This window comes from Pelodiscus sinensis, chromosome 5 (assembly GCF_052426305.1).
Source record: "Pelodiscus sinensis isolate ZL-2025 chromosome 5, ASM5242630v1, whole genome shotgun sequence".
Classification (NCBI taxonomy): Eukaryota; Metazoa; Chordata; order Testudines; family Trionychidae; genus Pelodiscus; species Pelodiscus sinensis.
Window position 1 is genome coordinate 92,775,973 of NC_143056.1, and position 16,440 is coordinate 92,792,412.

At 40.3% G+C, this 16,440-nt stretch overlaps 1 protein-coding gene across 5 annotated transcripts in view; it reads left to right on the forward strand.

Moving 5' to 3' along the window:
* GAS2 (growth arrest specific 2) overlaps positions 1-16,440 on the forward strand; it is a 164,455-nt gene that overhangs the window by 52,500 nt on the left and 95,515 nt on the right. For all 5 annotated transcript variants that reach the window (XM_006111497.4, XM_006111496.5, XM_075927752.2 and 2 more), the window contains one exon: positions 6,734-6,858. In XM_006111497.4, the coding sequence (XP_006111559.1) occupies positions 6,734-6,858 (125 nt within the window). The remainder of the gene's footprint in view (positions 1-6,733; positions 6,859-16,440) is intronic.

The window sequence follows — 16,440 nt, forward strand, 5'->3', positions numbered from 1 at the left end:
TGCCAGAGATCCTTGGCTCCCATGATTTGACTACTAAAGGTTCTCAGAATAAAATTGGAAAGTCTGATCCAGCATCAGCAGGATTTGGAACCTAATCTAAACAGCCCTCATTTATGTAAGCAGTGATCCTAATTCATGCAAATAGTTCCATTAAAGTCAGTGGGATGACTAGGATAAGCAGTGATTGCTAGACTGAAGATGACTTTCTTTTCCTGTTTGAGTACCACTAGTATTTGTTTTTATTGTATAGTATGTGGTTTCTATCCTATAGACACGTTGTAACTGCTTTCTTGTAATTATAGCTCTTAAAGATTTTTTTAATGGAGTTTAATGTTTTTTCCATCCAAATATATGAAGACATTTTTTTTTGTTTTGTTTTCAGGCTATGAACACAAGTTTCATTTGAATCAATACATATAAACTCTTAAATATGTCATGGTGTCTCTTTTACCAAAGAAGTGCCACCTTTTGGGGCCATAAAATACAGTGAATTGAAAGCTAACACCTAATATATTTTTCATTAAATACAGATGTTCAGTGCAAAACTCATTTTTTCAGTATTCATAAAAGGCAGCAGAACCAAAGTATTCCATCTTAATGTACAAAAATGCAATAATCAAACTGCTAATGTAAGTGTATTGTTAAATGGCAAGAGAAGATAGAAGCATTTTTTCTGCATTTGTTTAAAAAGGAATAAATATTTTAAGCTTTTTGCTTTAATTAGATTTATAAAATCAGCGAAGAGACTAGCCAAATCTATAAATCACAGGACAGCATAGGCATTTAAAATGAGGGTTATTTTACCTAGGTAGAAAATCCTAAGAGTCTGCATTTAAAACAATAAAGCTTCAGTTATGGTTAAAGATATGAATGTATGTACTTACAATAGAGTTCTATATTAAAATAAATACTGCCTTTTAAAATAAAACAGCTTCTAATATGTCCATTCTTTAAATTAGCTTTCTGATCGTTTCATACTTTTTGGCAAAGGTCGAAGGGACAAAATGGAAAATATTTTTCATTATTAACAATAGAAAATGTAGGCCAACGTGGTGGTGAAGGTATTAAGGCACCGGGATGCTGACTTTTTTTGTGTCTGGGGGCTATTAATTTAATTCCTGGCTCCAGAAGCGCTGCATGTACCACTAAAATAATGTCAGTTATGCACAGACTTCCATTGTGATGCAGTGCTGCTACTGCTCTTCTGCCACCTGCAGAAGTCATTATACACACCAGAGGCTACAATGTGAAATATACAGAGGAAAGAATCAAGGCTAAAAAATGAAGGGGGAAAAGGCTTTACATCAAACAGATGTTCTTGAGGAACAAATGTATTGGAATCAGCAAGTTTAACCTGAACCAGAAAAGTGAGTCTATTGTTGCACCTGAGAATCTTATGCTTTAAAAATCTTGTTTTATTCATCTCTGGTTCTAGTCTAATGAAGAATACTGGGAACTGTTTTCCTTCAAAGTGTTACGCTATTGTCAGAGTGCCTAAAAGCCTTTCAATAATTTCAAAGACCTGGGCAGATAAGTCCTACTGTGGTATCCTTTTGATTTTTGTGCTTTTTTTGTACATTACCACTTCCTGGCTGCCATATATAATTTTTGATTACCAGCAAAGAGGCTACTACTGAAATGTTTCTCATGGGTAATACATGTATCCCTTTTAGGGTTAGCAGACATGGTTGATTAAAAGTATGTTTTCTGATAATTTTGAAGGACTGGATTTGTTTTCATTTTTATGGAAATTGTGTTGGTTTATATATTTTTGGACAAAAAATCAAAATGAACTGGTTAAAAATGTATATTGTTTTGAAGAAGCAGAAAAAAAGGAGAAATGTATTTTAAAAAATGAAATGTGGTTCAAAACAAAACAACCGAACCTTTCCCTTTTCTCTCCTTTGCACTTTTTTAAAATTAGTGTGAGGCTTTAAAAAAAAAAATCATTATTATTGTTTGCATTGTATTATTGTATGCAGTCCAAGGTTTAGGGACAACTAGTACATAGGGCTAATAGGTCCATTGATGGCTATCTTCCATGAATTATCTAAGTCTTTTTAGAACTCAGTTATATTTTGGCCTTCATACCATCCCTGACAATGAGTTCCAAATATTAACTATGTGTTGTAGGAAGTACTTTCTTAGGGTATGTCTATACTACAGCGCTAATTCGAACTAACTTAGTTCGAATTAGTTAATTCGAACTAAGCTAATTCGAACTAACGCATCTAGAACTAAAAACTAGTTCGAATTAGCGTTTTTCTAATTTGAACTAGCATGTCCACATTAAGTGGACCCTGAACCGGGGTTAAGGATGGCCGGAAGCAGTGCCGGCAGGGCATCAGAGGAGGACTTAGAGCGTGGAGCTGCTGTCTCAGGCTAGCCGAGGGCTGTGCTTAAAGGGACCCGACCCCCACCCCGGACAGACAGTTCTCAGGAGTGCCCTGCTTGCAAAGCAGTCCTGGCTTGGAGTGCCCTGAGTGACCACACTGGGCACATCACAGCACTCGGCCATCAGACCGGCTGCACTTGCCGCAGGCTGCCATCTGGGCAGAGGGGGCAATTGGGGGGCTGCAGGACAGCTTCCACCCCCAGAAGCCCGCAGAGCCAGCCCAGTCCTCCCCATTGGGGCTCATACCCCATTCCTCCCTCACCTCCTTCCACTTACCCTTCCCTAGCCCCCCTTCCTGATGTACAAAATAAAGAAAACATGTGGTCAAAAATAGAATCTGTCTTTATTGAACAAAACTCGGGGAGACTGGGAAAAGGAGGTGGGAGAGGGGAAGAGAGAGGGTGGGAGAGAGGAGGGCAACTACAATGATCAGAGGTTTGGAAGAGGTCCCATATGAAGAGAGGCTAAAGAGACTGGACTTTTCAGTTCAGAAAAGAGGAGACTTGAGGGGGGATAGGATAGAGGTCTATAAAAGCATGAGTGGGGTGGAGAGGGTGCATACAGAAAAGTTCTTCATTAGTTCCCATAATAGAAGGACTAGAGGACACCAAAGGAAAGGAATGGGTAGCAGGCTTCAAACTAGTAACAGAAAGTTGTTATTCACAAAGCAAAGAGTCAACCTGTGGAACTCCTTGCTGCAGGAGGTTGTGAAGGCTAGAACTAGAACAGAGTTTAAAGAGAAGTGAGATAAAGTCATGGAGGTTGGGTCCATGGAGTGGTATTAGCCAGGGGGTAGGAGTGGTGTCCCTGCCCAAAGTTTGTGGAAGGCTGGAGAGAGATGGCACGAGACAAATGGCTTGGTCACTGTCTTCGGTCCATCCCCTCCAGGGTTCCTAGGGTTGGCCGCTGTCGGCAGACAGGCTACTGGGCTAGATGGACCTTTGGTCTGACCCAGTACAGCCATTGTAAGCTCAGGGCTCAGGGTCGGGGGTCTCAGTGGACCACCTTGATTTTCATGCACACCTGCGCCTGGGTGGCCAGGCTGGCAGCTCTCCTGCCCTAGACGGCCACTTTCCTGTGCTTAGTGCGGAGGTCGTGGACAAGGTCCACGATGTCCGCAATAGACCAGGCGGGTCTACACAGCCCTTAATTCGAACTAGTAAGTTCGAACTAGGCTTAGTCCTCGTAGAATGAGGTTTACCTAGTTCGAACTAAGCGCTCCGCTAGTTCGAATTAAGTTCGAACTAGCGGAGCGCTATTGTAGCGCCTATCAAAGTTAATTCGAACTAACGTCCGTTAGTTCGAATTAACTTTGTAGTGTAGACATACCCTTAGGCTACATCTACACTGGCCCCTTCTCCGGAAGAGGCATGCTTATTTAGAACTTTGGAATAGGGAAATCCGCGGGGGATTTAAATATCCCCCGCGGCATTTAAATAAACATGGCCGCCGCTTTTTTCCGGCTTGGGGAAAAGCTGGAAAAAAGCGTCCAGACTGGCGCGATCCTCCGGAATAAAGCCCTTTTCCGGAGGATCTCTTATTCCTACTTGCCAGTGTAGACGTAGCCTTATATTTTAAACCTGCTACCTATTAATTCCTTTCAGTGATCCCAGGTTCTTGTGTTCTATGAAGGGGTAAACAGCCTTTCCTTATTTACTTTCTCTACATCATTCATAATTTGAGAACATTATTGTATCTCCCCTTACTCATCTCTTTTCTAAGATGGAGTCCCAGTCTTTTTAAATCTTCTTTCAAGGCAGTTGTTCCATATCCTTAAACATTTATGTTGCCCTTCTCTGTACTTTTTTAATATATCTTTTATAAGTTGGAGAGACAGAACTGCACTGAGTACTCAAGATGTGGATGTACCAGGGAATTATATAGTGGCATGATATTTCTTGTGTTGTTACGGCTTCTCATATTTTGTCAGCTTATTTAACTGCCTTTGCACATTGAGCAGATGTTTTCAGAGAACTATCCACAGTGACTGCAAGATTTTTCCTGAGTGGCAATGACTAATCTAGACTGAATCACTGTGTAGGTATTGTTGGGATTATGCTTTCCAATATGCATTGCTTTGCTTTTATCAGCGTGTGCCATTTTCTTGCCTAGTCATTCAGGCTTGTGAGATCCCACTGTAACTCTTTGCAGTCAGACTTAAAATTAACTGTCTTGAGTAGTTTAGCATGGTCTGACTTAGCCACCCCACTGTCTGTCCCTTTTTCCAGTTCATTTATGAATGTGTTGAACAGCACAAGTCCCAGTATGTTCCCTTGGGGGTTCCTGCTATTTTCCTCTCTCCACTGTGAAAACCGACCATTTATCCCTGCCCCCAAGAGAGGTCCTTCTCTCTTATTCCATGACTGTCTACTTTGCTTAAAAGCCTTTGGTGAAAGATCTTGTCAAAAAGCTTTTTGAAAGTTCAAGTAGAGTATATCCACTGGGTCACCCTGGCCTACATGATTGTGATCCTGCTTCCTCCCCTACCCCAGAATGCTAATATATTAGTGAGGCATGATTTCACTGAACAAAAGCCATGTTGATCTTCTACAACACACTGTGCTCAGATGTGCCTGATATTATTTTAAAAAGAATATAATCCCAATCAATTTGCCTGGTACTGAAGTTCAGTTGCCTCTACTATAGGAAGGCTTGGCAGCATTCAATTTTTAGTTTTTTATATAATTTTGATTGGTAATATTGATTATTTTAAAGCATTTAATTGTTATCTTTTACCGATTTTCAAAGTTGCAGGAAATTATCCGGGATATCGGATAATTGTTTAATGATAGTAGGCAATGTGACTCAACGTTTCTAGAACAGTTAAAAAATAAATTGGGTACGTTTAGACTGTAAGGCTACCTCCGGTATCCCGAAATAGCTACCCTTTGTCTAAAGAACACATCCGCTATTTTGAAATAATTTTCGAAATAACAAACGTGCTATTTCGGCATCCCTGTAAACTTTGTTCCACAAGGAATAAGGGATGTCTCGAAACAGTGCTTTATTTTGAAATCTGGTGCCATGTAGTCGTGCCAAATTCTGAAATAGCCTATCTCTCAATAAAATCTTATTTCGATTTTAGAGTGCAGTCTAGACATATCCATTGTCAACTTCATATGTCAAAATATACATATTAAATATCCTTAAATCAAATTCATAAGTTTTCAAGTAGCATTTTCTTACTTCTCCAATCTATAAAATTTCAGTTACGATCAATGGAAACATTTTTTATCTTGCCTGTATAGTGACAGTTTCTGACAAATGTCCAATTCTTCCAAGCCTGTCTATAGGCTTGGCACCCAGATTAGATTACGTCTACCATAATGTACCACAATATCTTCTCTTGAAGAGTGGAAGCAGTGCATTATGTTGAAATATAGGGTGCGTCTACTCAGCACCCTAAACTTGAAATGAGATACGCAATTTGCACTATGCGTCTATACTGGGATGGTGAAATAGTGCACCAGTTATTTCTAAAAATATTTCAAAATAACAGGCGGCTTGTGGGGTACCTTTGGTATCGCGAAATAACCAAGCAGTGTAGACATACCCATCCATAGTCAAGCCCAGCCTGTAGAGATCAGTGTGGAAATGAGGCAACTGCTTCATGGTGATTGACATTTAATATGACATTATTACCAAAATGAAAATGTCTTTGTTCAAGGGCATTACGTTTTTAGGCCAAAAAATTGGTATTTTTCCATGGAATGAGACACTCCTTTAATGAAAATATTCATTTTGTCAATCTCAACTTTTCTTAAAAAATGTTAACAGAAAATTGTTAGTGTCTTCCAAGATCAACCCCTAATTAACAATGAAACGGAAATTAACCTTTCATCTCTAAAGCAGGAAGATTATACCTCGTTGGTGGATGGAAGTGAGGTGGAGCTTGCAGTGTACCTGTTGTGAGGATACAATTAAGACATTGTGCTGTAGGGCTGTCAATGTGGCACTTTTTTAATGTCACTAAAATAAAAGAGGGGTCCTGTATACTAAGAAATTATTAATAAAATTATCAAAATCTGGTATCTTATTTGGATTCATTTTACAAAAAATGTGTTATTTGATTAGATGAATGTTTGACAATATACCATTCCAAAAAAAAGAACAGATTATCCAACCTAAAATGGATCAAAAAATATTTGTCAGTGCCAGGAAAATAGCAGCAAGTCTAAATAATAAAAGTTTAAAAAATTCAGTATAATTTGAGTTATTCAGTTAGGGCCTGTTTCAATGGTATTTGGTTTATGCATTTTCCTTGCAAATCCAGTATTTAGATTTGCTGGGTGGGTTTGGGTTTTTTTTCCCCATGTTAATTTTCTTCTTTCCTTCCAGGTAGGGAAATAACAGCAGAAACTTTTATGGAGAAGTTGGATAATGGTGCGTTGCTTTGTCGACTAGCTGAGACCTTGCAAGAGAAATTTAAAGAAAATAGTTTTGATGCAAACAAGCCTGGCAAAGTAAGTTTTTTAGGTAAAATGTTGTAGTACATGCTATTAACATTTGGAATTTCATGGAGCTGATTGTATTTGAGAATTTCAGAAGTTTTGTTTCTGGAAACTCTACCACTTGGTACTTGGGAGCACAACTCCACATATCACAATTTATTGTATATTTGAGACTGTGTGCCTGTCTGAGTCTGTTCAAGAACTTTTCCTAAATAGTAAGAGCTAAGGACACCAAATCTGATATGCAGCTTCCTTACAGCAAGATTAGGGTTTGATTGTGCCTGGGATATGCCCGGAATGTGATTGTTTCTCATAAAATGGAAAGGGACGGGTCAGCTATCAGGGCCAGTTATATAGGGGAAATATTTCTTATAGTCAACTGCTCTTTAATCTAGCAAAGGCACAACAGGCTCCAATGGCTGGAAGCTGAAGACAAGCTCTGACTAGAAATAAAGTGCACTCTTTTTATAGCGGAAGTAACTCACCTTTGGAACTACATACTTTAAGGTGTGATAGATTTTCCATCACTTGAAGTCTTTCAATCAGGATTGGATTTCTTTCTAAAAGTTATGCCCTCACTCAACTAGAACTTATGGGCTTGATGAAGAAACCATTTGTTGAAATATTCTTGCACTGCACAGATCATAGATCACATTTGATGATTGGAATGGTCCAGTCTGGCCTTGAAATCTACTAAATCTAGATGCAGATTGGCTCATTATATATTTGCATAAAATATCACGCGCGAGTCTGTGCAAAATTTGGTAGCTAAGAGTTTTACTTAAGTTCTTTTAATTCTTAATCACTAGGCCTGATCAAAAAATTGCACATTCAAATTTTTTGACAAAGACACAGTGAAAAATTTTCCCATTCTGCAACCTATCCTATTTGACATAGTTTGTTTGTATATTGTATTAAGGAGGAAAATGTAATGCAAGTTACGGTGGTCCATCTAAAATATTGATGTAGAACTATGACTGGTAGCTCTCTTATACAGACAGTTCTGCTGTCTCTTGGTGAGCCAGAAAGTCCATCTAAAGAGAGTAGATAGCATTGGCATAAAAGGTTGGCATAAACTTTCAGAAGGGATAGACTAGCACTAGATGAACTCTTGAGGTCCATTCTAGCTCTACTTTTCTATGAGTCTACATTTTCTCCTCTCCTAGGGTATGTCTACACTACCCTCCTAATTCGAACTAGGAGGGTAATGTAGGCATACCGCACTTGCAAATGAAGCCCGGGATTTGAATTTCCCGGGCTTCATTTGCATAAGCCGGGCGCCGCCATTTTTAAATCCCGGCTAGTTTGAACCCCGTGCCGCGAGGCTACACGCGGCATGGAGTAGCTAGTTCGGATTAGGCTCCTCGTGGAATGAGGAGTACAGCTAGTTCGGATTAGGAAGCCTAATCCGAACTAGCTACTCCGTGCCGCATGTAGCCACGCGGCACGGGGTTCGAACTAGCCGGGATTTAAAAATGGCAGCGCCCGGCTTATGCAAGTGAAACCCGGGAAATTCAAATCCTGGGCTTCATTTGCAAGTGCGGTATGCCTACATTACCCCGCTAGTTCGAACTAGCGGGGTAGTGTAGACATACCCCTACTCTCTATATAGACTATTGAGGATTTGATAGATTGATGAGACAGGTTTTTGATGAAAAACATGAATCAAGATGGATTAGCCAATAATTACAATTTAACAAATAGTATATGAAATCGATACCTCAAGCAGTACAGCTCTGCTGGGCACTTGCACTTTGATTTTCTGTATCTTCACAAATTCATATACCTTCGTTATCTGAAATTACTTGGAGAGAGAGAGAAAGATATTAGCAAAGATTAAATGTATCAAAATATAGGAACTATCCTTAGATCTTTTGATATTCTGGGCTTACACTAACACTAGGTGAGAATTTGTCCCTAAAAGAGCCAAGATTCACTGATCTCACCCTTTGGAGTAAGTATAGCAGCAGGTAAAGTATAGGACAATTAGATTTTTGGTGATCTGTTATACTGGAGTTACTTAGATTTATAGGTAATTTTCTTTGTCATACTGGTATAACAAATTGAAATAACATAGAAAAATCTCACTCCAAAGCTATTTCTCAATGTATATTTCATATCTGGAATAATAAGAATTCAGAGAAATGGGAGTGTAATGGCTTTGTGTCATTACAAGCTATTAGGGTCTGTTTATCCTTTCACATTGTAATTCCCTAATGTAGCAGTTCTGGGCAGTAGACTTCACAATTGGAAAATTTGACTGTTGGTGCCAAGGAAATTTATATGAGAATCATAGGGTATGAAATTTAGCATAGTAAGAATTCTACAATACTCTCTGGAATCATTACTGTAAACCATGTTAAAATATATTTAGTATTCTGGAGCCATTCATTTGTTAAGAATAACATAGGAATAAAGGAGTGCATAGGAATAAAGAAACATAACAGGCGTTTACCCAGCAGCCTCCTTGAAGATGACATTTTTGGCAGCTGTGTCTATTAGATATTCCAGCTTTATTAAAATAGAGAAAGCACTTAGATCCTTTAAAAAAATAGAAGCTGACTGATCTAAAAGGAATGGCAGCCAGAATAACTGGTTTGGAGGCAGCAGCCAGGCCAAAGCTGAGTGAGGGGGAGGCAGACAGTGTCGGGCGAGTCCAGAGGAGACAGATAATGGAAAAATCCCGCAAGGTACCTCCATAAAGACTAGAGAGAATTTAAACAACTTCCAAATGTGGCGTTCTCGCTTCTGTATGAGCTGCTTCACAAATGGCAGTTCAGGCTCCATATATAATACTCTGGGTTTGATTCATTTTTACAAGTTTAAGGAAAAAATAAAGAAACTTCCTGTTACCTCAGATGTCCATTACTAATTCCTGTGCCCTTCTAAAAGTCTTTCAGTTTTCTGCCTTTGATGTCACATCCAGCAACATATCTAGGAATGCATTAAAATGGACCACTGAAGGAAGTTATTGTTCCTTTGCTCACTGGAATTGCACGGAGCTAGATTGTGTTATTCTTGAGCCCGAGTAATGCTTTACACCCTAGAGTCCCACTGATACCAATGGACCTACTCCTACTGGTAGGTGTTATCAAAATCAGGTCCTTTTAGTACAGGAGGGTATAAGAAAACAGAAAGATTCTCCAGTTTGGGGAGTACCATTTGGCTGAGATTGTTGCCCTTCCTTTTCCTCGCCTGCTTAGGAACCCAACAGGAATTGGTATTTGTAGAACAGGGAATGCAAGAATTAGGATGGAGTGAACCAATGGCAGAGCTATTTCCATGGCATTATCCTCTCTCCATACCTGGAGAACTCTGACAACATTAATTGTTTCCCCCCTCTGTATTGTAGAAGCATCTCAGTGGTATTGGAACTTCTCCAGAAGAAGAAGTGGGCTGGAAATTTCCTGGCAGTACAAGAGACTGAAAGGGAATGTGGGGACTCAGAAGCCAGCATGAAAGCATAGGGTCTGCATGGGACTTGAGGGATCCCTGATTTCTGGGGCTGAATTCCCTGATACTTTCACAGGCAAGCCCTGCAAAACCCTGCCTTCCTGAGGGAAAAAATTGAAAAAAGTTCTTTAAGATCAAATACCACTTCATGCCCCTTATGAAGATGAGGCACAATTTTCAAAAATGTATAAGTTATTTAGGAACCTATAGGTTTAGGTTGATAAATTATTTTTCCAAGATTTTCCAAGGTATTTAATCACATAAAGATGCAGTAAGGCAACAACTGGGATTTTTGAAAGCCCCCATTTTGAATTATGAAACCTGTGTGTTTTTTACAATCCTACTTGGTGCTTGTATGTGTTTAGGTACAGAAATATCACTGAAAATATAGCCCGCAGAGGCTTTTGAAAATTCTGTTCATGATTCATATTGATTAGGGGTCTGATCTTACACTGCTGAATCAGTGCTGGCATTAATGAGAACTTTGCCTGAACATAGACTGCTGGAGACCCTGGAGCACAATGAGTGTAGAATATGTTTTGCAAAAGAGGGGCTGGTTTTTTTTGTTTTTGTTTTTTAATTTCAGAAGCATAATAGGTGCTGTTTGCAATATCAAATGAGTCATAATCCTGCAGGTTTAGGAGGTTGGCAAATACGGAGATAGTGATATTAATAAATTCCAGAGAGTTGTACAGTAGTAAATGTCTGAAACTATCCATGTTGCAGTTAATGACTTGCTGCCCAGAAACTTCTTATTACAAGTGCAATTCCATAAAAGTGATTCATATTGCAGGATGCCATTTTGTAATTTTCTCCCACTGGCTTAGATTTCATCTCCTAACTCTCCAGGCAATATTTTACTTTTCCTGACAGATAGTTAATTTGAGAATTTCACAGCTGTACAAACAAATTTAAAGCATCAAGGCATGTGTGGTATGCACTGAGCGCACATTTGGTACAAATGATTTAAGCAACTTGTAAGATTTTAAAGTAAGCTTAAATAAAACGTGTTAATAGTTATCAGTATTTTAATATACAGACCTAATATTCTGCCCATAGTGCTTAAAGCTGCCTGTATATTTGTGCTGTATTGTCACTGAATTCCATTAAGGTCATAATGGTTGTATGGCTAATAAAAGCAAATAAAACATTCAATAGACATATATATTTTTTTAGACTCCAGAGGTTTGTACGTACTCATTCTTGGGTTTTTATTATGATCTCTCAGAAGGGGTGTCTTAGCTCAACTTCAGTTCCATTTTTTTTAAAAGATATAAGCCTGAATTATGTGTCTGAATCCAAAATTTTCCCCACAGTTGGGAGAGTCTGCATCTTGGGCTTTGATTTGGGCCAGTTAGCCCGGGTCTACATTAGGGACTTATTTCAAAATAACAAGTGGAGCATCCACACTATCAAGCCCGTTATTTCAAAATAAGGGGCTGGTTATTTCAAAATAATAACTGCTGCTTTCCATGAGGAATAACGCTTATTTCAAAATAGTTATTGCATTACTGTTTGAGATTCTGAAGTTGTAATTTATGTGTTTATTGTATGGGTCCAGGGCTTGAGTGGTTTAGGGCCTCACTAGATCATTTCCTTTGGAAGAAGAAACTGATTACATGAGATGACTTGGATATCTTTTTGACAGTCCTGTTTATTTTTAAAATGTGCACTGTGCCCTGTTTCTCTGAACAAAGTAGAAACACACAACAGGAGGTACTTTCCATCCAACCTGCCTTTCCATAGGGTCCTGTACCCCAATGAATTCTGCTTCTGTTCCCGCTTAGAGCCATGTTCACAACACTTCTCTCGCTGTCTGCTGCTTTTATTTTGCTTTCTGCCTGCTCTCTGCCAGTTGCATTCAGTGCTGCTGTAATCATCATGGTCCTAGGATGTTAGTGAGACAAGGTGGGTCAGAGAATATCTTCTATTGGACCAACTTCTGGTGGCGAGAAAGACAAGCTTTCAAGCTTCAGAGAGCTCTGACCCAAGGAAGAGCTCTGAGTAACCTCCAAAGCTTGTCTCTCCACCAGAAGTTGGTCCCATAGAAGATATTAGCCTCGATAGCACTGGTCCCCCACATAATAATGTAACACTCCCATATTAGCATTTGCCTTGCGTATATCGCTGCCAAACTTCAGCACCCACTTCATGAATATGACAAAGTTGGTTCTAGCCCATTTATGCCCAAATAAATGTTAGTCTTTATGGTGCCACAGGACTCCTTGTTGTGTTTACTCAAACAGACCAACATGGCTACCCCTCTGAAACTTGTCACTGAACTCAGTGGTCATCAGCAATGAGTAATAAATGTTTAGAAGCCAAAGCTGTTATGTCGCTAAGGGATTAGGACAGTGTTGGTGGTCATGAGTGTTATGTGCAGTGTTGAAGAAGCATTACATATTTCCATATCTGAATCAGGCATCTCAATGGTGGAATGAGGTGGGATACAGAAATCTGTGTTTAAGAATAATACCTGAAGGGCAGATTAAGACAGACACTGGGGAGTTCTAGCTATGCCCATAAAAGATTCCATAGAGTTTAATGAGATAATATTTCGGAGTGGAGAAGACCATACAGTAGAATGTGTATGATTACCGAATCCCAAGGCAGATATGAGCAAGTTTATAATTCTGGCTATCTGGATAGGAAAAGGACATTGAATATTCAATAGTGAGGGAGATCGGAGACAACTAAATCTAATAATGAGGCTATAATGGGTGACATCAGTACACAAACTGATCAAAAGTCACATTGGGACAAGACTTGGAGAAATATTTTCTCAATTTATTAAACAGTAATTTATTAAAAAAGCTAGTCCTATAGCATGCAAAATAAAAATTGAGTCCCTAAGTAGTAACTATAACAAAATAATTACATTCACCATCCTTGAGTGGTGGAGGCGAGATCATATAAAAACTCCAGCAGAATGGCAAATATGAGGGATTTTTTAAAATGGGGACATTAATGAAAAATGCCCAAAGATGCTGATTAAAATCTTACAGACACTCTAACTGGACTATTTCCAAGTTTATAGCAAGTGCACTAAATGCCTGATTCTGCAGGCTACAGACAAGCAACTCTCCACTGAGTTCTGTGGAAGCATTGTTTATCTGCTGAGGACTATATGGTGATGTAGAGTTGTGTGTTCAACTACACTAGCTGATGCTATTCTGGAAGAGTGATGCTTTGCAATCATATAGCACCTTCCAGTGAAGGATCCCAACACACTTTATAAATAAGGTTACCAGGTGTATGGTTTTGGACTGGAATGCCTGGTCGAGAAGGGACTCGGGTGGCTCTGGTTAGCATCACCGACTAGGTTGTTAAAAGTCTGGATGGTGGTGCAGCAAGGTTAAGGCAGGCTCCATGCGACTCCCAGAAGCAGCAGCATGTCCCTCTTCTGGCTCTTATGAATAAGGGCAGCCAGAGGCCTTTACTGCCCACACCCCTAGTGCTGGCTCTGCAGCTCCCAGCTGGAAACCATGGCCTATGGGAGCTGCAGGGGCAGCATCTGTGCACAGGCCAGTGTGCAGATCCATGTGGCCATGCTCTGCTTGGGAGCTAGAGGAGGATATTGTGCTGTTTCCTAGAGGTGCTTGAGATAAGTGCCACCTGGAGCCTGCACCCCTGCGCTCCCCCCTTGCCCTGTTCCAGCCCTGATCCTCTTCACACCCTTCGATCTCAGCTCAGAGCACCCTCCTGTATTCCAAACCCCTTGTCTCCAACTCAACCCCAAAGCCCATGCCCCCAGATGGAGCCCTCAAACCCTAGCCTCCTGCCCTAATCCCAGTCCCCCTCTTGCACTTCAAACTCCTCAAAAAGACAAAGATGCAACTTTTGTTTAAACAAATGTACAATGACTTTGGAGAATCAAATTAAACTGTCTTCAGTATAGTGATGCATGAAATCCTATATGAGTAATTTTGCTGTCAAATAAAAACTGCATCTTTGTTAAACAGCTGGAAATCTGAGAAGAAGCAGATAAAGCATTGCAAAAGAAAAACAGTCTAAAGAAAGAGAGACCGTCTTTCCTTGCTCACTATCTTAGTCTCTAATTTTAACATTTGGCTAATGCTAGGTAAAGCATTTGCAAGAAAGGAAACGACATCCCTCTTCACTGACACTACCACATTCGAAAGAATCAGAGGGCATGAAATTGAGAGAAAACTGGAAAGAGAAGGAATGAGAAGGAGGAGAAGAGGCTTTATATTAATATGACACTAAACACCATGTCATGATGGCTACTCCTAGGAATCTGTTGTTCAGCCAGCCAGTGGCAGGTTATCTGCCTTCAGTTCTGTAAATCTGTGCAAAATGCTAGTGCTTTGGGAGCAGTGTCACATTGTTCACTGAGTGATAGCAACAGCTATGATAAGGCTGCTACCATTTTCCTTTTTAAGCCTTATTTTAGTTGCTGATACCTATGATTATTGAGGCTGAAATTATAAGGAACTGTATGTTCAGTGAGCACAGAGGATAATTTCTCGGTGGTCACTCGATAAAGAGTACATCTTCCTGTCACCCTCCTATTTGTGGATCCATTGATGGCTGACTTGCCCAATTCTGGAGCCGCAGGTCTTATTGCAGAAGGAGCTGGTGATGGTGGCTATTGGAGGGATGGGGGGCAGTTTTTGCCGCTCTTTTCTCCTTCTCCTCCTCCTCCTCTCCTCATCTTCATTGCTGCAGTACCTTTCAAATTGTGCCACCCCCTTACAGATTACCGCTCTCCACTAGGGACAGTCCTGGGTAAGGTTCTCCCAAGTGTCGACGCTGATGCCATACTTTTTCATGTTTGCTTTCAACACGTCCTTAAATCACTTCCTCTGGCCCCCAACGCTCTTCCGTCCTTCCTTTAGCTCGGAAAACAGAATCTGTTTTGGGAGTCACTGATCAGACATCTGAACCAGTGCAGCAAAGTTGTTGGTAGATGAGGATAGCTTCAATGCTGGTCATGTTCAACTCTTCCAGGACACTAGTGTTCATGCGCCTGTCCTCCTAAGGTATATTTAGGATTCTCCTGAGGCAGCGTTGATGATGTTGTTCGAGTGCCTTCAGGTGATGCTTATATGTTGTCCAGGTTTTACATGCATACAGCAATGTTGGAACACCCACTGCACCATACACAAGGAGCTTTGTCTTGGCATTGATGTCCCAGTTCTCAAAGACCCTTCATCTCAGGTGGATAAAAGCAGACTTGTGCAGCTCAGGCGATGCTGGATTTCCATGTCAATGTTGTCTTTGGTGGAGAGATGACTTCCAAGCTATGGGAAATGCTCTACGTTTTTCAGCAGTTCTCCATTTACTTTAATATATGGTACATAAGATTGTCTTGTATGCAAGGGTTGATGGAGCACCTTGGTCTTTTTGATGTTCAGTGTAAGGCCGAGATTCTCATACACCTCACTGAAGGTGCTTATGTGGTCTGAAGAACTATGGGGGAAAGAGCAGTGACCATATTGTTATCCATGGACTGGAGCTCCACAATTGAAGTTGTGAAGGTCTTGCTTTTGGCCTTCAGTCTCCTGAGTTTGTCTACAGAATGAATGGAAAGCTTTTCTGTCTTCACACCATCTGGAAGCTTGCCATCAATGAGATGTGGGATCATGGCGATGAAAATACAGAACAGCACTTGGGCAATAACATAGCCTTGTTTGACTCCTGTTTTGACCTCAAAGAGGTTGCTTCAGGATCTGTTGTTACTCAGCACTGTGGCAGTCATGTTGTCATGAAGCAGCCTCAGGTTGCTGACAGATTTTTGGGGGCAACCAATCTCTGAGAGGATGGTCCACTGGGCACTACGATTGATTGATTGAATCGAACTCCTTGGTCAGGTTGATGAAACTCATGCATAAAGCTTGATTTTGTTCACAACATTTTACTTGCAATTGCCAAGTGGTAAAGATCATGTTCACTGTTCCTTGGAATGGTCGGAAGCCACACGGACTCTGGAAGAATTTCTTCTGTGTGTGACAAGAGTTGATTGGCAAGGATTCAAGCTAAGATTTTCCCTGCCATTTTCAGGAGGAAAGATGCCATGATAGTTTCCACAGTCCAATTTGTTGCCCTTCATGAAGAGACTGACGATCAGTGTGTCTCTGAACTCTTGCAGTATCTGCTCCCTATTCCAGATCTTGAGAA